Source organism: Melopsittacus undulatus, chromosome 6 (assembly GCF_012275295.1).
Source record: "Melopsittacus undulatus isolate bMelUnd1 chromosome 6, bMelUnd1.mat.Z, whole genome shotgun sequence".
Classification (NCBI taxonomy): domain Eukaryota; kingdom Metazoa; phylum Chordata; class Aves; order Psittaciformes; family Psittaculidae; genus Melopsittacus; species Melopsittacus undulatus.
Window position 1 is genome coordinate 20,262,119 of NC_047532.1, and position 23,443 is coordinate 20,285,561.

Here is a 23,443-nt window from a genome sequence, read left to right on the forward strand (position 1 = left end):
GGGCAGAAAAAGGGTGATTGTGAGGGGAAGATCATGAGGGGAGACAGAGGGCAGCCATGAGGGGAGATCATGAAGGGAAAGGAGGGGTGCCATGAGGGGAGATTGTGAGGGGAGAAAAGGGGTGGCCATGAAGGGTGAAGGGCAGTCGTGAGGGGACAGGAGGGGCAGCCATGATGAAAGATCATGAGGGGAGAGGAGGAACGGCCATGAGGGGAGAAGAAGGGCAACCATGAGGGGAGATCATGAGCGGAAAGGAGGGGCGGCCATGACGGGAGATCATGAGGGAGAGAAATGGCAGCCATGAGGGGAGATTGTGAGCAGGAAGGAGGAACAGGCATGAGGGGACATCATGAGGGAAGAGGAGGGGCAGCCATGAGGGATGAAATGCAGTCATGAGGGGAGATTATGAGAGGAGAGGATGGACAGCTATGAGGGGAGATCATAAGAAGAGAGGAGGGGTGACCATGAGGGGACATCATGAGGAGAAAAGAGGGGAGGCCATGAGGGAAGATGGTGAGAAAGAGAAGGGGCAGTCATGAGAGGAGACCATGAGGGGAAAGGAGAGGCAGCCATGAGGAAAGATTATGAGGGAGAGAAGGGACAGTCATGAGGGGAAATTGTTAGGAGAGATGAGAGGTAGACATGAGGGGTGAGAGGTAGTTGTGAGGAGAGATCATGAGGGGAGAAAGGAGGGCAGCCATGAGGGGAGAGCATGAAGGGAAAGGAGGGGTGGCCATGAGGGTTGAGGGACCATTGTGAGGGGAGATCGTGAAGGGGAAAGAAGGTCGGCCATGAAGGAAGAGCTTGAAGGGAAATAAGGGACAGGCATGAGGAAAGATGGTGAAGGAGAGACAGGGCCGTCATGAGGGGAGACTGTGAAGAGGAAGGAGGAGTGGCCATGAAGGGAGATCGTGAAGGGAGAGGAAGGGTGGCCATGAGGGAAGAGCATGAGGGGAAATCGTGAGGGGAAGAGGAAGGGTGGCCATCAGGGGAGATCATGAGGGGAGAGGAAGGGCAGCCATGAGGGGAGATTGTTAGGGAGGGGAGGAGTGGCCATGAGGGGAGAGTATGAGGGGCAGCCATGAGGGCAGATCATGAAGGGAAAAGGAGGGGCAGCTATGAGGGAAGACTGTGAGAGGAGAGGAGGGGTGGCCATGAGGGGAGATCATGAGAGGAGAAGAAGGGCAGCCATGGGATGTGAGGGATGGTTGTGAGGTGTGAGGAGCAGTCATGAGGGGACATCATGAGGGAAGATGATGAGTGGAAAGCAGGGGCAACTGTGGGCTGTGAGGGGCAGCCATAAGGAGGGTTACAGGGTAGGGGTGGCAGCCATACAGTGTGGGCAACTGTGAGGGGCAGATAAGGGGTGGCTACGAGTGGAGATCATGAGGGGCAGCCATGAGGAGAGATCGTGAAGGGAGAGCAGTTTGCCCTGAGTGACATGGTTTAGTGGTGGGCTTGGCAGTCCTGGGGTAATGGTTGGATTTGGTGATCTTAAAGGTCTTTTCCAACCTAGTTGATTCTATGATTCTAAGATCAACTGAAAAGGACAAAAGAAAGATTTTCTTCCAGGATTAAAAAATATCACTTAGGATTACTGAGCAACAATAAAAGTACTGGACAAACAAGGACTTAATATTGCATCCCTTCCTTAGGGTTTTCACTTTAATCTCTTCAGTGATAGGACTTACTGACAAAAGTAGTATTTCCTGAGGCTGGATAACTGGGGGGGGGGGGGGGGGGGGGGGGAGGCTGCAAAGACTGAAAAGGGTAGAGCTGATCCTGCCCTAGGCTCCTCAGCACTGTCCAGCATAGATGGCAAGCTTGTCTATGTTCCAGCTTCCTTCTCACCCCCATTTACTCTTTTGCATATAAGTTTAATGTCTCTTTCTCCAGGCTGTCCAAGTGACATCGGAGAGATCCCCAACTATACTGGTAAGTTGGGGTTTAGGGTTCTTGGTGACCAGAACCCTAGACCAATTCTTGGTGCTCTTCCCTGCTTGGTAAAAATACACCATGTATATAAAAAACTGATTCTTGAACAACTTTTAATGTAGCTTCACGTTAAAGAAAGCTTTAGCTGTCTTCTTTTCTGGGGAGCAAAAGAACTACATTAACACTACTACTCTGTCAGCAAAACATGGATTTTCCCATCTATTAAGAATGTTCACAGACTGTGCAACTGATCTAAAAACACCATTCCTGCTACACCAAGCTCAATATTCGTTCTCCAGATACTGCATCTGACGACAACAGCCATATCTGATGGGAATGGATACACCAAGCACTATCAGCACAGCTGAAATACAAACCTGTGAGTTCTACGTGGTGAAAGGAGAAATCTGTCTCCAGTCACAAACCCCTGCATGCTCTGGTAACACTGACAATCATGAGGGCACTGCTTACTGATTCAGATTCAGCAGCAAAAGGAGGTAATTTCCAGCTCTATACATTCAAGGTGCTTCCCCTTGCCTGTAATTCCTGACTGGGGCCCCCAAAGACATCTGGCCCAGCTTTACAGCCTGAGGAAAGCAATACGCCAGAGGGGTCTCCTTCATTAGACACTGCAACTACATTATTCATCCCCTGGGCACAGAAAGAATAAAAAAGCAATCACTTGCTGATAGTGCTGTACGGGTCAGGAAGGTCTTTCGCCTCCTTGTCTTACCTCCAATATAGGTATATTAAAACAAACAAACAAAAAAAAACAAAAAGAAAAAAGAGGTCATTCTAGCATACTACATTTTTTAGGGCTCTGGCTGCCTTAACATTTACTACAAAACCCCTCACAATTTTCTTCCTAATAAAACTATAGCAACCTCCAACAGTAGAAAAGCAACTGACTGTTTTAAAGCTGACTTTATGAAAGTCTCTAACAGGAAGGTGAAAAATTCTCTCCTATGAACTGCATACAACTCCCTTTTTCTTTTCCCAGGGAGTCATCTGTTTAAAGCCAGTTTGCAACCCTTCCCAAACAGTTGTTTCATTTACTACCACATATCCACTCAGCTAATGGAGTTAATGCTGCCCTACTGCATCTTCCAGCATATTCTTCATTTTAGAAGTTGTATCGTATTTCCTAATAAAAGTCAAGAACAATATTAACAGAACAGTAATCTATATTGGCTTTTAGTGACATACAAGAAGTACTGACTTGATGCAGAGATACGCCACATGATAGAGCAAAACCCCATTAAAATACTTTCATTTCAAGGTATTCTTTAAGCCGCCTCTTGGCATTTGCACCTCAACTCATTCACAGTTGTATTTTCAGCTGGAGGAATAGAGCGTTAAGAAGAAGATAGATGATGACGATACTGAATGTGCTGGCAAAGGTATGTAAGGACTACGCAACCAATACATGACAGTTATTGGCAAAGATTCAAGCAGCTCCCACAGTCCACAGCTCAAAGAAATAAAGAATTAAGTAGAACTTCATTAATCAAGAGTGAAAATAACAAAGCCACTAAAATGAGCAGAAAAAAAATACATAATCTATCCCATTTATTTTCTGGTTTATTGGAATGCAGAAAAATGCAACATGATAAGTTCACCTCTCCTTTTCCGTCACTACCACATAGCAACAAGACAGTCAGATAATCAACTTAAGGGAAAAAAAACCCTCAACTCTAAACCCCCAACAAATTAGAACCACATCAGCTCCAAATGTAAGTTAAAAATATTTTTCTCAAACCAAGATGATTTACCAGAGCCTCACAAACTCTATTAACATATCTAAATTAAATACCACTAACCTAGAAACCTGGGAAAGGTCATACTTTGTAATTGCAGCCACCTACACTGCCAGATTCTCATTAATAAAGCCAAAAAACAGCTAGTGGTCTTCTGCAAGTCACCAGTGTTTTCTCTCTCATGCTAGGAATCTGTCACTGTTCTACCAATCTGATACCTGATGATTTCAGTTGTATTCTTTTCCCTGGTGTCCATCCAAAACACAGGCAAGTAGTCACCGAATTCACTCTGGAGCTGAGATAGACACGGGTTTCTTCTCATCTTTCACAAAATTATTATCTTGAGCATCTTCAGCAGCTGAAGGAAACATAATGTTTCCTTCATAGTTCTCACAGCTTCTCCCACAATGGTTAAGGACTTTAGCATAAGGAATTACCAACAGCAAACTGCTAAATAAGCAGGGATTTAATCTCTCAGATGGTTACTCCACTATCACTGTGAACTCAGCATCTGGAAGCATGGTCATGCATGGGGGTTGGGAAGGACCTTAAGATCACCAAGTTCCAACCCCCTTGCCATGGGCAGGGACACCTCACACTAAACCATATCACCCAAGGCTCTGTCCAACCTGGCCTTGAACACTGCCAGGGATGGAACATTCACAACTTCCTTGGGCAACCCATTCCAGTGCCTCACCATGCTCACAGTAAAGAACTTCCTCCCTATACCCAATCTAAACTTCCCGTTTAAGTTTCAACCCATTACCCCTTGTCTTATCAGTACAGTCCCTAATGAAGAGTCACTCCCCAGTATCCTTATATGAGCCACAGCAAATACGCTACTCAAAACCAAATTTCAGAAGATCCATTTTCTTTGTATAAGTCAAGCCGAACTTTTCATAAGGGTTAAAAATTAAATTGAAAAGAAAAAAACAAAGTTAAAATATTCAAACAATTTGAGCAAGACCTAGATAACAGTTGGTTGCTTGAGATGTTAAACTATCATCTTTTAAGCCTGCAGTGAGAACAACTGAATACAACCAGTGGCCAGTAATGCAATTGAACACGTCTCCAACAGTGTAAGCCTACAGCCATAAGGTATTTAGAACTTCAGTATTTCCAGCAACCACATTAAGAGATGGGAAAGCTACGCATTCGGTGCACAATATCCCAGTGAGGCTTGGAGAAGAAAAACTGAACTTGCTTGTTTTCAGACAGGGGAGGTAGAAAAAAAGTCTCACACAAAAATAGCAGGGGCATAAATCTGTCTTTCAAGGTCCAATGTTTTTGATTTACTAGCAACAAAGTAAAACAACTGGGGGGGGGGGAGGGGAAGTACTAGCTGTCTATGGCAAGCAAATGAAATCTAGGTCTCCTCAAACACCCTGTGCCCTGCCTAATGCTTCCCAAGTTCAGAGCATGACACTCTCCTTTCTCAAATTATTTCAGCTGAAAGACTAGCCTAGACCTCACATCAAACATTTATCTTTGCTGCTCAAACTTCGTCTTTCAAGGGAAGGAGCAGTCGTGAACAGAATCACAAAAACATCTGGGCTAAAAAAGGGCTCAACCACAGCATGAACCTCAGACAGTTCAATCTCACTCCAAGCACATTTGATTCTCCTGTCCTCTCATCCATGAAGCAGTACTTTAAGGCTCCATAGCCACATGATCTTCTGAACACTTAGTTCAGAAAGTTTATCCAAAAGAACCTAGAGAGTGCCATTAATCGGAGATGCATAAGGACAGATTTCCAGCCTCTCTGAAAACTGACATTTGCATGTGGGACACAAAGTTAAGGGGAAAACCAAGATAAGGACAGTCAATTCAAACAAAACACAGAAGCTGCAACAAGATACTGCCCTTCACATACCATGATTAACATTCAAAAAAGAGCAATTCTAAGAAGCTGTTTAATATACAAATACAAGTCAATGAGTACTAGTTTTACACAGCATGAAATCTTAACAGGGAGACTGTTACTCACAGCTGTTTAATTCTGACTAATAAAGAAAAAGGTGTATGTATTTTTCTGTTTCAAAGCATGTACTTTAGTCCCTTCTTACCCCAACCTGAAACGTCACCTACTGGGAATGGCTGGGCCTGGAGCTGCCATTGTTTCTGTGGGTTCTTTCTGGGCTCTGTCTTTTCCTGGATCTGCAGCAAGGTGAGATGGGATGGACAGCGGAAGCAGAATAGCCACAGTTTTTCTCTCTCTCCTTCCTGTTCAACAAGGAAAGCTATCCCTCAGTTGGACAAACATCACACATCTTGACATCTTATTACACATACCAGTTCAGAGCAAGTTAAGGTTTGCAGCACAGTGAATGCAAAGGATTAAATATGAAAGTAATAAACATACAGCTCTTCTGGACATTTCTGAACCTCCCTTCTTAAATATATGACTTTTCTTCATATTTCTTCAATAAAGAAATTCAATCTTCTTGCAGCAGAAGGTTTATAAAAGATCAATTTTTACTGTCTGACTCCTAATCAATTGCAGTATATAAGCAGAACAAAGACCAGTGCTTTCAAAACAGACCCAGTCAATCCACTGCCTACATTAACTTGTCTCCCACCCTCCCTATCAACAGAATTCCAAAAGACATGGAGCGGTTGAACTATTTTTCATAACTAAGTTTACCACCCCAATGGTACTATCATAACATTTATGATTAACTCCATAGGTATGCTGCACTGGAAGCTATCCACAGGGTTAAGTGTTTTCACATCAGTTAGAAGCTAAAATAGTATCGGGGGAGGGGGGGAAGATAAATCTGTAGTAATATTTAAAAGTTGTACTCCAGGACAAATTCTGGTCATATCTGTACCAGCACAACTCCAGTATGGTAGGTATGCCAGTTCAGACATATCCAGCTGTAATAAAAATATTTCCCTGAATTTTACTCACAAATTTCTTATCTCAAACCTATGCAATTTGCTCCTGCTAAAGAAATCATCACCCAGTAGAGAAGGAGGGAGGCAGAGACACACTTCAGTTATGGCTGATACTAAATAGCAGACAGGAGTTAATAGAGGGTTTCTTCTCCCTATAAACACAACATATCCACTCTGCATACAGCACCCTAGAAACACTCCGAGATCAGTCCATGCACCCATAATAGATCCATTTCCCAACAGAAGTCTTAGAGACAATGCAGAGACAGTAGAAAGCATTTAGGGTGTTGTAACCAAAGCAAGTTACTTCCACTAGCTCGGGGGTTAGTAAATCAGAAATCTGTGTTCAAGCTTTGCTGTTAGTGTCAGGCAGCAGGCTCTCTTTCAAATTGTGCAGGCAGAAGACAGGTGCTATGTTGGAAGGCAGCATGTTCCCCCTTTCAACCTAAGAGGAAAGGCTAGTAAGCAAGACAAAATGCTAAACCTTCGTTTGGATTATTTTCTTCTCTGCAAGACAGCAAATAACCCATCTTCTAAATGTGAAGGTGTTTTAAGTTCTAAGAGTAATTCTTAGCCTTTCCTTTGCACATCATTATACATAAACTATAAACTGAATTTCATCAAATATTGAGCTCACTTTTGTGTGCCCTGGCTACAGCTCATGCATTACATCTAGCCAAAGGGAAAGGTGCTGGTTTCATGAAGTGCACTCCACACAAAAGAATTCTTGACTTCTGGTTCAGTTTAACTAAAAGTTCATGCTCAGGTTTCAAAGAAAATTAGGTTGGACAGGATTTGCCTTGGGGGTTTGATAATGCTGGTCAATCTCCACCCAAAAAGAAAAGTTTCCAGCCGTATTTGTTTAGCTACAACTCTTTCACCTTCTCCTTCCTGGAAGCATTCCTGATGTGTTTCCCCAAATAACTCAACTGTTTGTTTAGCTGAGAAACTCTCCTAGTAGCATAGAACAGTTTTTCTTCAGCTGGTGGGTGACATCATCTTCATGCCTTTCACATGAGAAGCACAAACCACATCACTAACAGATATAACGTGTCCAAGTCATCTGCCCTGCTGAGTAACAGAAGGGGTCCCAAGTGTTCATCCTTGCGTTGCACTAAGACCCTTAATACTTCCACTACACTCAGGAGCTGTATAATCATTGAATGGTTTGGGTTGGAAGGGACCTTAAAGACTATCTATTTCCAACCCCCTGCCATGGACAGGGACACCTTCCATTAGGCCAGGTTGCTCCAAGCCTCATCCAACCTGGCCTTGAACACTGCCAAGGATGTGGCAGCCACAGCATCTCTGGGCAACCTGCTCCAGGACCTGTTTACCCACTTTGACTACGTGGCTGATTCCCACCGAAGTCTGACTCAGTGACCTGCCTCCCAACATGGCTACCATGTCAAGTTACGTTGAAGCCTTGTCATGAGGTGGGAGATAGAGAAGAAGGCAATGTTGTACCTGAGCCTATTGTATGTCCAACGGAGTCAAAGGAAAGAACCACTGAATCTGTAACACAAGAGTACAAGTTCATTTTCCCCTTTTTCTTAGCACCATTTCTTGTTGTAACATTTTCTTGTTATTTTGCTTGAATAACTCCTTAAACTCCCTTCCTCCAGGAAGTAGAACAACTTCTCCACCAGACAGACAAAACAACAGGCATCTAGCAAAGGCAGAATGCTGGAGTACACAACAAATCATGATGTCAATACCCAATAAGGAAAGTAGCCACAACTTAAACATAAAATTATTTAAAATAATTTCATTTTATGCTTAATAAGCTTGGTACACCTTACCAAAACTGAATCATAATACGCTTTTGACTGCTAGACTGGAGAGCTTTTTTTTTAATCACATGTATTATCAATATTTTGTCCCCACTTATGGGACTCACCTGTTACAATTCAGCTCTTCCCTGAAACTGTTAAGCCAAGTGCTTTACTCTTCTTGCAGTTCTCACCATGTTTTCTGCTACTGATACTGATAACCCTTGCTGAATGCATTTCAATTTATCAATATCCTTCACCTCTGTACTTTATATGGCACATGCGCTAAGCATCAAGAAAAAACCTCCCTACTCGATACCTTTTTATTTTGCCATTTGGGAATCACAATAGCACTTTTATCCATGATCACAATGACAACTCTTGCTCAACAGTCAATACTCAATACTTTTAGTCACTGTTTCATATGATGGAGCACAATTTGCATCATTTGTGGTTTACAGTTCCTAGTTTTTATAAATGCAACTGACATTTGGCCACATATAAAACAACCCCTAGCGTCTGCTTGCACTTAGCTCACCCCACAACCCAGACAATTTTATTAGTCCTTTGTTTTCCTCATAGACCACTCTCCCAGCCTAGAACTTGTCTGCAAAATTTATCAGTAATAATTTGACATTCTGTTCAAGTAGAGCTGCCATATGGTACCATGTTCAATGGTGGGATATTTTTCCAGCTTTATTCTTGAGAGAAACCAACGCTTACTTTGGTAATAAGCCTCCTGGTAGTATGCCACCCACTTTGATGCCAATCCCAACTGAAGGGCAATGACTAGTAAATGCTACCACACCACTAATGGAGCAGACTTAGGCCTAGAACTTAAAGATAATGGGTAAAACATAGCAAAGAACAAAACCACTATAATAGGATTAATTTTATGGAATCAGAATCTTTAAACTGACATAGCAATAGCAGAACTGCCTTTCATCTTCAGCTAAATAGACTGAATCCCTTCATGACTTTGTCTCTTCATGACTCAGGCTTCAGATGCGATCAACTGATCTCACAACCACAGCAGCTGCCTTGGTGCAAGCCCTCACTGCAAGCAAAAAGCCCAAGTACAATCAGATTTAGCATGCTGAAAAGCAATTCAGCTCCCACTGCATCACCTTACATTGGGCAGGCAACAATCACAAGCATTGGCAGTTACCACATTCCAGCTGACAACTTCAGACCCAAGCCCATGGCTTTTCTATACTGTATATCATAGCTGTGCTTATTTTCAAATTCTTACAAATTCAATCAGAAAGTGCTAATTTTCAAAATAAACACTGTAAAGCTGTTCATTTAACTGGCTTTAAAACAATTTTTAAAAAGCAGGTCTGTGCTGTCCCAGATCCAACACTCTGGTAGTAACATTAAAAAAAATTATATTACTAGTCTCAAAACTTACTCCAATAAAAATAAAAATCCATCTGGGCTTAACAACTGTATTTCCTCTTTGGGGAATAAAATTCAGACATCTTTATATTATTCTAAATGGCAAGGGGGTCAATTCATTTTAACCACGTTAAATTCATCTGCCATCAATTAATTCTGAAGTATCTCTGTGGGATTCTACTTATAAAGAACTGTTGAGATTTTTATCAACATAAAGTATTGCGTTGTAGTTAATGCCAAATTTAAATGTTGCTCATTTTCCGGCAATATATTCTGCATTCAAACACTGCACATGAAGTATTAGGACTTAGTTAAGAATGGCTGAAAAGCATTGCAAGCACCAAATTAATACCATTATTGCTGCCCACAAAAATAGTATGTTTCATTCCTTTAACTGAGAATATTATCTTCCTCACAGAAACAAAGAAAGCAGAGTAAGTATGTGAGCTCCCCTTTCCAGTCCAATCCTCAATGTGACTATTAGTTTCATGGCTTCAACATCAAATTCACTGCGAATAACGGGTATTACAATCAACTCTCCCTCTGCACCCCACAAATGATTTCACAAGCCATGGATCTTTATTAAAACACTGTGTTTATTTCTGCTATTGACACTTCAAAAGGGAAAAAGTTACAAACTTGAAAAAAGCTGAGAAGATGACCATGTGTCACCTTTCTTCCACCCAGCTATCCACATTCAGACACATTCAGAGCTACGGGTTACTTCTGTCAGAAGTTCATGGAGGTAAGCATTTCTTTGAGGCAAACCAGGTGTATTTGCAAATACACCGAGTCCGGCTTCCATGAACATTAATAAGAAAAGTTTCTCTGCTTCTAGCTTCAAACCTCTTCCAGTCATCACTCAGTTCAAAATCCTCACGGCTTTCTAGAGGTTTTCTTGCCGAGACAAAGCGGCTGCACAGCCTGTGCCCAGTGCCTTCCCCAAGCCCCTGAGTCCACTCTATCTTTCAAAGGCAATCTTTAAAAGCTCTGTATTTCCAAATTTAATAAGACGCAGTGTAAAACATACCCACTGACACGTGCCCTCACTTTAGGTGCCAAGAAGTGTTTATGCCTGAAGGAGCAGTCCCTAATCTTTCAGCTGCCTACTTCCATAAAGCAGTTTAAAGGTTTTTTTCACAGCCTTCTTAACTGAAGGGAAGCTTTATGCCCAAATCATGAAATCTGGCATCCAATAACTTGCCAATATGAACAGCTTAAGGCTGCACACACCAACAATGCCAGCCTTTTACATCTGTTTTATGCTAGCCTCAATCATTTTTTAAGTGATTACAGCAGTTTAAAAGAAATGGGGGGGAGGGGGGGACCAAGATACAGCAAAATCCAAATGCAATCCAAGATCCAAAGATCTGATCCAATTCATCAGACGCAGCAAAGACAGCAGAAACACTCACTTATTTAGAAGGCACCCAGTGCCGGGAATAACAATGGCCGAGACCTCAACACACAGACTGCAAAGTTGCTTCGGGTCACTTTGTGTCACCTTTGGGTCAAAGCTGCATCAGGACTATGCCCTGGGTCACTTCCCTTCCCACCCACCATCCAACTACAGCATGAAAAATTGGACCAACACATGAATCTGCTTCATCATCCCCCCAAAAAACTGTGCTACGAAAAGCTACCTGAACGCACTCCATCAAAGCCCTTTTGGAGTGTGGAGTAATGTTGTATCAGAGCCCTATTCCAGGGGAGCTCGCTACTATGGAACCAACAGAAGGATCCTGACTGGTTCAGAAACCAGGAGCTCCAAGACAGACTGTGCAGACACAATCCATGCAGCTTTGGGAACAAATTTAAACACTGTTCCAACGATGCTCCTCCACACTGGACATACAGCTGAACTTGCCCATGAACACAATGGGGTTTGCACAGTTCTGAAGGCAAAAAAAAAGCCTGCAAACCTGAGGTGGCTGCTTTTGCTGCTGCACTTACATCGTTGTCCACAGAAGCCCCCACGTACAAGGCCTGATTGTATTTCAAGGCAAAGGCTACACTTCAACTGTCACTGACCCTTTATCACACACACACTTTCTTCTTCCACTCCAGTGTCCCCTATCTTAGGTCTCCTGCAATTCCTTCCTCCTGTTTTGTTGACAGTGAGCTTTCTCAGGGCCTGCATGACACCAGACCTGATGACTTGCCTGTCCCCAACACAAATTAAATTACTCATCTTGTTGCATATATTGTGCACCTTAGGTCTAGGCATTTCTGGACACCACATAACTATTTAACTGCTATTCCTTACTGATTGCCATACCTTTTCCACTACTGTAGTCTCTGAACAGAAAAATTAATGAAGATTTGGGTCTTCTTAAAGGAATAAAGATCCTGATCAACAAAATGCAGATATGTAGGAGACAGAGAAATAGAACATGTGGGAAAACATCTCAAGTCTCATACTCCAAGAAACAGATACAGACACCATAGGATAAACAGTATCATCATGCATGGGTGCTGCACTCAAGAGATGTGTGGAAACAGCTCTTAAAGCCCAACTATGTCAAGTTCCTGAAATCATGGAAGAGCAAATACATGGACCAACTTCCAGTGTAAATATTGTCTTTGCTTTGATTTCATTGCTGATGAAAATGCAATACACAAACTGAAAACAAGCAGTGGCAACACAGAATGAGAACAGCAAATATGAGCCACATTTATACAATATATATAACTTGTATGTTTACCTAAGTGCTGTTTCAGCATTTCAGCTGTGACTTCTACAGTAAGTCCCCCTGAGAAGCCACTAGCTTTTTTTGCCTTTTACAGACTCTCCCTCCAAGACTTGCAGATATTTGTCATATCCTATTGGAAACCAAAGAAGCTGAACCAATAACTTTTTACCCTTTTTCTTTTAAAACCCAAACCAGACTTTAGCAATAAACCAACTTCCCCAGGAAAAAGAAAAATATTAAAAAATCAGTTAAAAAAATGATTGCGTGCTGCTTTGGAAATGGTCCTGAGAAACCACAAACCATCAGTCCCACAGGAGTTATAAGAGTTTATTATTAAAGGCTTAACACAGCCTTGATACCACATACCATTACAGAAATACGCTCTACAGACCAAGCCAAACAGGGAATATGATAATACATAGCAACATAAGGCTGTCATTTGGCACATCCTCATATAAAGACTCAAGCTCTGAGGTCTGCATTGCTTTCTTGTATGCATGATCACTGTGAAGTTCCTGATTTCATACCCCTGCTCTCCAGATACTTGAATGGACTCCTACAGAACTGCAACATATATTTATTTAATGTAATTTCCACCTCTAGAGCTCGATCAACGACCAGATATGCTACAGAGCTCCATCACTCAGACTGGGACAGCAACTGCAGTAACCACATTAAAGAATAAAATTTTGAAGTCAGAATTAATGATTTTGGGTGCTGCTTTTTTATGGCAGAATTAGACGACCATCCATAAGGAACAGGGTCTGCTATTCTGCTCCATACTCAAACACCCCAATTGCCATCAAAATTTATTTTCTATCTGAGATCAATATTCTATAACATTACATATACCAGAGAAATAACACTTAATGCAGAACTCTTCATAATTTAGCAACAAAAAGGCCAGCAAGAATAAAAACTATATTCTGTTTCACCTAGTCAGAAAACTAAAGCCACAAAAGCAGCACCACTCTCAAAAAACATCTACTGTCAGGATTCATTTGGGAAGAATATGTATTACAGAACATTCCATGCCCCAGATTGAACAAGTATCAGGGAAAAACCCCACATGACTATGCAGCATTCTGGATAATTTTTATATCCAAGGAATTGAAGGGAACTATATAATTTCAGTTCTGTTTCACAAAGATCTCACTTAGGTATACCCAAAGGATCAATATCCTTCCTCAGATTTGGTAAAACACAGGAACAACTGCCTGCACTTACAGATTACTTGACAGGGCATCCTTCACTTCCTAATGCTTTCTTTTACATGCTGTAGACAGATGTAGTGAAGAGCTAAGTAATTTATTCAGTCTAATGATAAATGCCATCCTACTAATTTATTAAGTATCCTGCTTCCAATTGAAGTTGTGTGTCAATCCCCCACCACCTCCCCCTTTATTCCACATTACTGAACTTTTTCTTCTAAAGTACAACTGGTTTTCCTACTTATCCACCTTTTTCTGAACACAGTGAGATGGCTCTGTGTTAACAGCTTTAGTCAATACAAGAACATCTTCTGTACTGCAACCTCAAGGATGTTGTGAGTTACTTATATTTTTTACACAAAATTCAAGGCACTAATTCCGATACTCCCTATGCACCACATCATGCAGCATCAGTGAAGGTCAAAGGAAACATATAAAAAAAAAAATCACTCTTACTAGTAATCTCAGTTCCTACATATGTACCCTGTGAAAAACAATCAGTAGCATTCCATGCTTAGACACCACAAGAAGTTACAATCTCAAATGTACTGTCTGAGCAATGTTAGCCTAACATTTTTCAATATCTAAGATGAGGAATATATCTGACACATGCACCGCACAGGCACTCTTCCTAATCATGGATGTGCAAGCTACAGCAGTAGAGGGAGTGTAAGTTTTTGGCAAGGAAACCGTATGAAGAATTTCAGTCCAGTGCTGTCTGCAACTGATAGGAGATGCAGGTTCAAAGTTCAAACTTATTCCCTTTATGAGAAGGGAAAAGACACTCAACAACAGGACACATCTTCAGCAACAGGAAACATCTGATTGTAAAGAACACTTCCAATAAACTCTGGATATTCTACTTTATTAAATTGTCTTAAAACAAAGCTGCACTATGGGATTTCTGTTGCATTAAATTTGAATGCCTGTTCTATGTATCGCCTGACTATATCTGGGTGAGTAAGGAGAAGTGGTAACAACAGGCAGGTGCTTGTTTCATGTAATGTACCTGTTGGGGAAAATTCACCTCATTTGAGAATGCATATTGTGAAATACAGTAAGAATGGAAAGATTTCATTCTGATCTAAATATTAATTCAGTTATGCAATGTACAATATTGAAAAGTTTCTGTATTGCTGCTGTCGCCAGCACCTCCTTAAATACTGCCCTCATATACAAGTTAGAAATCATGATATCCCTCACAGATTTTTTTGGGTCCAGATCTGAAAATTCATGAGAACTTCAAATAAATCATGGGTTTTATGCTTGACTTCTGACATCAGGATTCTCACATTGGGGATCTTCTTCAGTGGCTGGACTTGATGATCTACAAGTTCTTTTCCAACCTAGTTGATTCTATAATTTATACAGTACTAACTTTTCAAGCATAAGGTATACCTGTGTGCTACTCTCAGAACCAGACAGACTACTAGCATGAGTGGCAGCACCAGTACAGAAGACCAACACACATAAGGAACAGATGTACCAATAAATGTAAGTTCAGAACATGCCAAAAGAAAGTATACCCTTCTGCAAGAGCATTAAAGTAGGCCATGCAGGTTCTCTCTTCATTTCTGTGGCTGACCCAACATCACACCCTTTTTATCGACAGAGGACTTCACAGCCAAGCTGAGTTGAATCCAAATTCCTCACCTTGGCCATCAGGTCCCATTTTTCCTTCAGCCTGGAGCCATTTCTACACCGAGAAACCCAGCACAGAGTGATGAGGCTCATGCAAGCTCTGTCCCAGGGAGCAAAGACACAGATGGTTCAGAGCTTGTCTCTGCATACTCATGGCCAAACTAAAACACAGCCAGTATGGGCAATCTTGCTATAACCTGAGACCCTAAGTAATTCCTTGGATTAAATTGTTTCTCATCTGTAAAAATAAACAACCACCTTTTTTCAACAGACCCTTGGAAAAAAGGCTTGACAGCTAAGAATGGATATAATGCAGTATTACCACTTGTCTCTATAACTTTATGTGGCATTATCAACGGCTACATTGTAAACACGGTAAACCGCAAAGTCGTTCTCTATCAGCTCCCAATTTCTTGTCATTTAACTGAAGCTACAACTGTCTTAGTGGTACAGAGCTTAGAAGATGTAGTAATCTTTCTTTAATGAATTTTTATGAATTTCATGGAACCTAACCAAGTTTTGTGCTTGCTGTGTGTGCATCACCCTTTTTCCATCAGGACACTCGTAATGAAGTGACAAATTAAGAAAGCGAGAAACAACGCTCATGTTCCAAACAGATGTATTTTTAAAACATTCTGAGCATGCCAATTTTCTTTATTCTACAATGAATGAGCTGAATGAAAAGATGTGGCGTCCTGAGCCAGCTGGCAAATACTTCAGAAGGATATTACTTTCCTATTGTCTTCAGCAGTGCCCAAATAACTGGTAGCAGGAAAGGCTGATGTTTTTCTCATAAGATCAGCATTTATTTGGTTCTACTATATAACTTCACAGGGCCATGACCAGTGAAACTCTGTGCACAAGGATAACACGGTGCTTCACTCCAAGCTTCTGGTATGTGTAGGTCCTTGGTGTCCCTCACAGCTCCCTGTTTCAGGGAAGGCCAGCAGCACTGATCTCTTAGATTGCTCTTTTCAGAAGAGACAGATAGTTCCCAAGTCGTAGAATCATAGAATGATTTGTGTTGGAAAGGAGCTTAAGATCACCTAGCTCCAACTTCTCTGCCTTGGGCAGGGACACCTCACACTAATGCAAAGGAGAAGGAGAGATCAAGGGGCTGCAGAAGTTCAATGAAAATATACTTGGCTTTGAGAACACAACTTTAGAGAAGGTACAGGTACAGCACCATAAAGTTACAAAAAACAAACAGGCCAGACTGCACCAATAAAGCTGGTATCCGAGAGGTTTTTCTCTCAACGGAGCAAGACCCTTTAGTTAATCCTAAACAGATTCTCAGCAGTTTAAGGAGCTCATGATCTCTTAAACTAAGTCTCATACTTAGTTTCAGTTATTATTGTAGCACTAACTCGGTCATATACCCAAATTCCATAGTGGAACATGCAATAAATTACAAAACAGTAAGACTTCTCTCTTCTAAGCTTACCGTCCATGTGGCAAGACAGAAAATGGACGTTGGAAGGGAATTACATTGGAATAAATGTGAAAACATGGGTCAGTAAGATAGTACCAGCTCAGTTCATGAGCATTTTCCTGAGCATCAGTCGTACTTAATCAAAGCAATATGAAGTGAAACCATATTTTGTTTCTGAATAAGAGTCTCTCTTTTCATCGAGAAATACAGTATTTGTGTTCTCAAATGTAAAGCACTCGGTTCAGGTTCACTCGCAATCTGTATCTTCTTCTGAATTTGTATCTCCAGCTGATACTTCAAAATTACGAATTCTTTAACACATGTATCTTAAAAAGGACACTATTAGTGTTTCCTAGATAATCTCAGTCACAAGACAACCCTGCAGCTGCCTTTATAATCAAATTTAACAGCAAATTTGAACATTGGATATATCAGAGACAGGGGGGAAATTGTACTTAGACTCATTTGTGCATGAGTTGGATCTAACTATTCAGAATATTTATAAGATAAACCTAACCACATGATTTAAGACAGAAAACTATGGAATCATTAAATCTCATGATCCTATGTGGAATTTGTCTAATAATCATTACTATAGCAACTATTTAGTTTAACCAAAAATAGCAGACAGGAGGGTTACACAACACAGAATCATAGAAGAGTTAGGGTTGGAAAGGACCTTAAGATCATCCAGTTCCAACCCCCTTGCCATGGGCAGGGACACCTCACACTAAACCATATCACCCAAGGCTTCATCCAACCTGGCCTTGAACACCACCAGGGATGGGGCATTTACAGCTTCCCTGGGCAACCCATTCCAGTACCTCACCACCCTCACAGTAAAGAATTTCTTCCTTATATCCAATCTAAACCTCCGCTGTTTAAGTTTCAACCCGTTACCCCTTGTCCTGTCACTACAGTCCCTAATGAATAGTCCCTCACCAGCATCCTTATAGGCCCCCTTCAGATACTGGAAGGCTGCTATGAGGTCTCCACGCAGCCTTCGCTTCTCCAGGCTGAACAGTCCCAACTTTCTCAGCCTGTTTTCATACAGGAGGTGCTCCAGTCCCCTGATCATCCCCGTGGCCCTCCTCTGGACTTGTTCCAACAGTTCTATGTGCTTTCCCTTAGTATTCTATTCAAAGCACCTCACTGGGACATACACCCTTAAAAATACTTCAATACATCATTTGCAAACTAAGTCAGACTCAACATAATATTTTGGTGACACAAAACAGAAGTAAACAAAAATTCATTGGCCAATGCTCTCCAGTTGCTTTCAATCACACTTTAAAAATACTCTAAGAATTTTCATCTTTTGAAGTGATTTTAACCTAGTTATTTCAATCATTAGAAAAACAGCATAATCCCTTCAGTTTTCTTAGTGCTCACACATGCCACTTGCAGGTAACTTTTGGCATACAAAGCCATTTCCATATGAAAAAAAATATCCCTCAGAACTTTCAAACATTATTACTCTTTACTACACACTAGCAGCTTGAAACTACAAAGACAGTAAAATACCCTTAAATTGGTCCTCAAAACAAGTTCAGTTTCAACCTAAAGAGAAAGATGCTAAAATATCTCAATCAGGTTATTGCACAGCACTGCCACTTTATTTCCACAGGGCAAGCAAAATATATACTGTTACCTTAGCTATTATAAAATGCAAAGCATTGCTGATTGGAACTAAATTGCTTTACTCTTAATAGTATTTGTGCTAAATATGGACATGGGCTTTTAACCTTCAAGCACAGTTTAGGAACTCTATTAGCGACAAGGTCTTACATGTACTCAGACAACCGTCAGAGAGCTTTGGAAGGCTGCTGCACATTGTCTTTGGTTGACATAAATACAGATACCTACATGGAATTAATGGCAATTAGAACAACAACTATTTTAATAGCCTAGTCTTGTTTTTGTCCCTGCTGGAGCCATTCAGCCATTTTTCTCCCTTCCTCTCCCTGGTGGAGCAAAATCTTCTGTGTGTTGGCTTTTCTGAGCAAGCCCAAAGAAACCTCTCCTTCCTCAAATGCAGAAACAAAAATACTTTCATCGGGAAACTCATATTCTTGAGTTTGTTTGAAAATGATTTACTACTTATGATATTAAGCCAGTGGTCAAAAGCTTCCCAAAACCTTAAAGCACTCAACATCTACCAGAATAACTGCCAAAAAGTTCACAGGTACAGCTTTACAACAACACTGCTCACCTCTCCTGTGTCTGCCCAGATCACAGACAAGTGACAGGAAGGAGTAAGGAACAAGAAAAGTGTATGAGCATAAACTATCTGAATACAAGTGTGCTTTTAGCATCTTCTCTAGAAAACAGCAATGCTTTACTTTTTTGTTTTGCATGCAAGGACCCAGACCACTTATTAACATGCAACTGAACAGAAAGTCTGTTGGATCCATTTTTCACTCGTGTTTTTGACAGTCTGGAACCAGGGGAAAGTTTGAGGGTTTTGTTTGTTTTGTTTAACAGCATTGCTACAACGGATTAAAAAATCTGAAGAGGTTTCTGGCCCATCAAATATTAAAACTCATGAAGTTACCAAAATGTGCACTAGAATTTGGATTTGTGAGGTCCTACAGAGCACATGGTTTTGTAGACAGTAGATATGTACAGACTGATAGCAAGCATATGTTCTTTCAAAGCCAAATGTCTTGAAGAGCAGCTTGTGTGCTGTCAGCATGTCTTCACCTTCCAGGCACACTAACTAGTCTACAAGAGGCACCACATCTATGCAAAAACCTTGCATGGTCCTAAACCAAACAAACATTGACACATACAAATCTGAAATAAAGATGTTCCAGAAGTCATCTGTGTGTCCTAGAAGGATGCTAAAACCAAATGCTATTCTGTTCCCCAGGTACCCACTTGATTATGAAAGCCCCCACACTCAGAGGGAAAAAACAAATGAACAAAAGCCTCTAAAATAAAAAATCAAAACAAAACTAGATTAAATTTGAACAATGCACACATAGTTTTTAATTTTCTATTAGTTTCTTTTACACAGTGTTTGATTTGAAGAAGAAAAAAGAAAAAATATTAGCTCATCTCCAGGTTTTTTTTGTTATGTTTTGATGAATCAAATACTGTCAGTAGCACCTCATTTCCATGTGTAGAAATTGCAGGACAATGAAAAACTACTTCAAACAGCAGCAGCAGCGGAAGTTGATCATCACATCACCCAACCCCTGGACAAATACAGCTGGAGACAATTTAAAGAAAAAGTGCCTGTCCTATCACACTACATACAAAAATACAATGAATCCCTTTAAAACAGCTTGGCAGAGAAACAAGCCACTGAGGAAAAAAAAGCCTCCAAGGCACCCAGAAGGTTAAATACTAAGAAATATTGCTTCCAGTTTAGGATGAATGGAACTAAACTGCTGAGCATCTAATCAAATTGTTTCACAAAGTAAGCAAGCCTTCTTTAAAAATATAACTCCAAGTCAGCAGCGGCTAAAAGCATAACCAAGGTGACATAACCAAGGGGGAAAGGACTAAAGAGAGAAGCCAGTTTCACCTCCAGCTACAAGAACATTTACTGTCCAATGATAAATTGCATTAAGATGATCCTTGTTTGTCAGAAATTAAGCTTAGAGTTATACAAAACTCGTGCAAAACTTAAATAGTGAATTAACAGATAACTACATGCAGATGAATCATATGACCTGGTTCACCTGCTATACTGTGTCCAAAAATCTTGGATGACTATGTGGGAAAATCACAAAGCCTGTTGCATGTTTGCAAGAAGCCAACATTATAAGTAACTTCATCACCATCATTATGATGATTATCACTGGGTTCAAACAGGGGAGATTTAGGTTGGATATAAGGAAGAAATTCTCTACTGTGAGGGTGCTGAGGCACTGGCACAGGCTGCCCAGAGAAGCTGTGGCTGTCCCATCCCTGACAGTGTTCAAGGCCAGGTTGGACAGGGCTTGGAGCAACCTGGTGTAGTGGGAGGTGATCCTGCCCATGTTCCAGGGGAATTGGAACTAGATTATCTCCAGGTCCTTTCCAACCCAAATAATTCTATCATTCTATGATTATTGCTACTACTGTTATTATTTGCTGGGACAATACTGAAGAAACTAAAATTTTACAAGTTCAGTTGAAAGTTAATTATTGATGCAACTCTTTTGTTTGGTCACACACATCCACACGTATTTTTCTCAGATCTGCCACAATGCAATGTGAGCTGGTCTGGGATGTTCAGTTGTGCCTCTGAAACACCCATATTAGCTTTGTTTTTTTGAGTGGCCATTTAGACTTTCAGAGGACTTAGGGGTCTCTGGAAAAAGAAAACAAAAACCAAAAAACCTCACCCAAAACCAAACCAAAAAGCAAGAAACAACCCAGCTCAATGGACTACGTTAATCAAAATAACAAGATAAGGCAACAGCTTGCTCAAGAACAGTCATCCAGCATCCAGCAGTCCCAGCATCACTGATACATCAAATGGTTTTGATGAAGATCGTGTGAAACTGCCAACTTTATTTCACTGAAAGCTGGAACCTGAGAAACTGAGAGCTGCCAAGAGCAACTCCCATTCTTAAATTAATTCAATTTCCACAAAGAAAGCCCACCATAACCACACAAAGACAAACCTTCCACAGCACTCCATGACAGACCCCATTCCTTGTTAGCATTTCCAGCCACCTGCTGAAGTGTGCTCCCAGCCAGGCTTTCACAGCCTCACTGGGATTCACAAATTTTAGAGTTTTGCTATTTCTGGATTACTCCACTAGCAGAACTCTTTATAAAAGGCAAGAGTCATTTTATTAACCTTACTCTAAAACAGCTGCCTCATCTAAAACAACTTCATGTGACTGGCAAAAAAACCCCGAACCAACAGCTTGATGTTGGCAGGTCTGGGATCAGATCAGAAATGGAAAATGGCTTCTTCTTGGTTTGTGACAAGCCATCAACGCAGGCAACTTTTTGGCTGTACGTTTGACTGTGAAACTGCCTGCACAGCTGAACAGATGATGGGGAAAGAGAGGAGAGGATTAAGTGAAGGGAGACAGCGATGAGTAGGGCATATTATGAATAAAGAATATTGCAGAAGTCTAAGGCACCAGTTCACAAAACACAAAGGACTGTTGGTCATGTTTCTAAGGGGCTTAAGCTGTTGTTTTTAAAGTCAATGTTTGGTTGTGGGGGAAGAAGTTCTTTTGCTTTTGGAAGGCTTATAAGCTTTAAAAACAGAGCATCTTTCTAGGCCGGATAACCTTGGTGTACTTTCCAAACCATGCTAAAACAAACATGCCCACTAATTCTCACAAACCAAATCAAGGAATGGCAACACTAACCATGATAGATGCTATTCAGCATGACACGCAAACCTGAACATCTTAAGGCCAAGGACTCCATATGGAGAAATGTGAGCCAAAAGCAGAATTTAGGGCCAACTTCAAAATTGCACATATGGAAGAGAACTGGAATCACCTTAAGACCCTCACTGGATCCAAACAGGAGTTATCACCATCTCCAGGCCCACAGACACTTCTGAGAAGGAAATGAGATTTATCAGTTGCAGCAGACCACTTTCCCACAGCTGCTTTTAATTAAGCTAATTTGGTGGCAGTGACTAACAGCAAGCAGAGCCTTTTCAAATCACTTTGCAAATATTTTTGCCAGCACTTCACCATCTGTGCTGACCAGGAATACAAGATACTCACTAGGATGTTATTCTGCAGTTCTGTTTGAGGTACAGCATTTAGGAGAGGTGTATCCCCTCCCCTTCAATATCACCTGGTACAGCCGCTGCTTGCACGTAACTGTGTGTGGGGAGAAGATGCAGAACTTGAAAATAAGGTACCAGACAAACTCCACTGAGAAACGCACTCCTGAAAAGGCAGCTGGATGACTTGCCAGAATTCCATTATACCTTGGCCATACCTATGCTGTATGAAACTTATTAATGACCATGTGGATATTGAACAGATTTTGGAGCTGTAAGAAACAGAACAGCCTATAATAATTTGTAGGCTAGCTGTACAGACAACTACTCCAGGACAGCTTTTCTTCATACAGGAATACATACAGGAAAGCATATCTTTACCATGAAGAAACACTTTGGGTTACACTGTGATCTCAGAACAATACTGGGCATAGCTAGACTGTGAAATTTAAGCCCCACTTCCAGATATACACGCAGGGGATAAAAATGGGTCTAGCAAGAGAGTAGTTTTAATGCCATCAAACCAGGTGGAGGTTTTTCTAAGGTATATCTGTGTGCAGCTATCAGAACCAGACAGACTACTAATATGAGTACCAGCACCAGTACAGAAGTCCAACACACATAAGGAACAGATGTATCAGTAAATATAAGTTCAGAATATGCCAAAAGAAAGTATACCATTCTGCCAAAACATTTAGCACCTACCCAGACCTGGCAGGTCTGGTTCACTGAAAGTATAAATTCCAGATACAAAAATCTTTAGCTTAGATTAAAACACGCAACCTGGACAACTCACCACAAATGTAGGCTGAGGTATTAATGCTACGGGCACTCAAGCCAGGGAAGTCACAGAACCAAGCCTTAAGTGACAATCAAGGCCAAGGAAACAAGGCAGACTGCAGCCTATCCAGGGTCCTGCTTCCAAGAAAACCATAGATATGGGTCTGGAGAGAAGGCAGGTACAGGAGAACTGACTGATTTTGAAGGATGACCTCCTCCAAGCTCACGAAT

General features: G+C 41.2%; 1 protein-coding gene across 9 annotated transcripts in view; it reads right to left on the bottom strand.

Moving 5' to 3' along the window:
• ST3GAL3 (ST3 beta-galactoside alpha-2,3-sialyltransferase 3) overlaps positions 1-23,443 on the bottom strand; it is a 202,172-nt gene that overhangs the window by 142,206 nt on the left and 36,523 nt on the right. For 8 of the 9 annotated variants that reach the window (XM_031050734.2, XM_031050735.2, XM_031050739.2 and 5 more), the window contains exons 3-4: positions 8,058-8,105; positions 5,781-5,915 (exon numbers count right to left, since the gene is read on the bottom strand). The exons of the other annotated variant lie outside the window; for it this stretch is intronic. In XM_031050734.2, the coding sequence (XP_030906594.1) occupies positions 5,781-5,915; positions 8,058-8,105 (183 nt within the window). The remainder of the gene's footprint in view (positions 1-5,780; positions 5,916-8,057; positions 8,106-23,443) is intronic. 9 annotated transcript variants of the gene reach the window in all.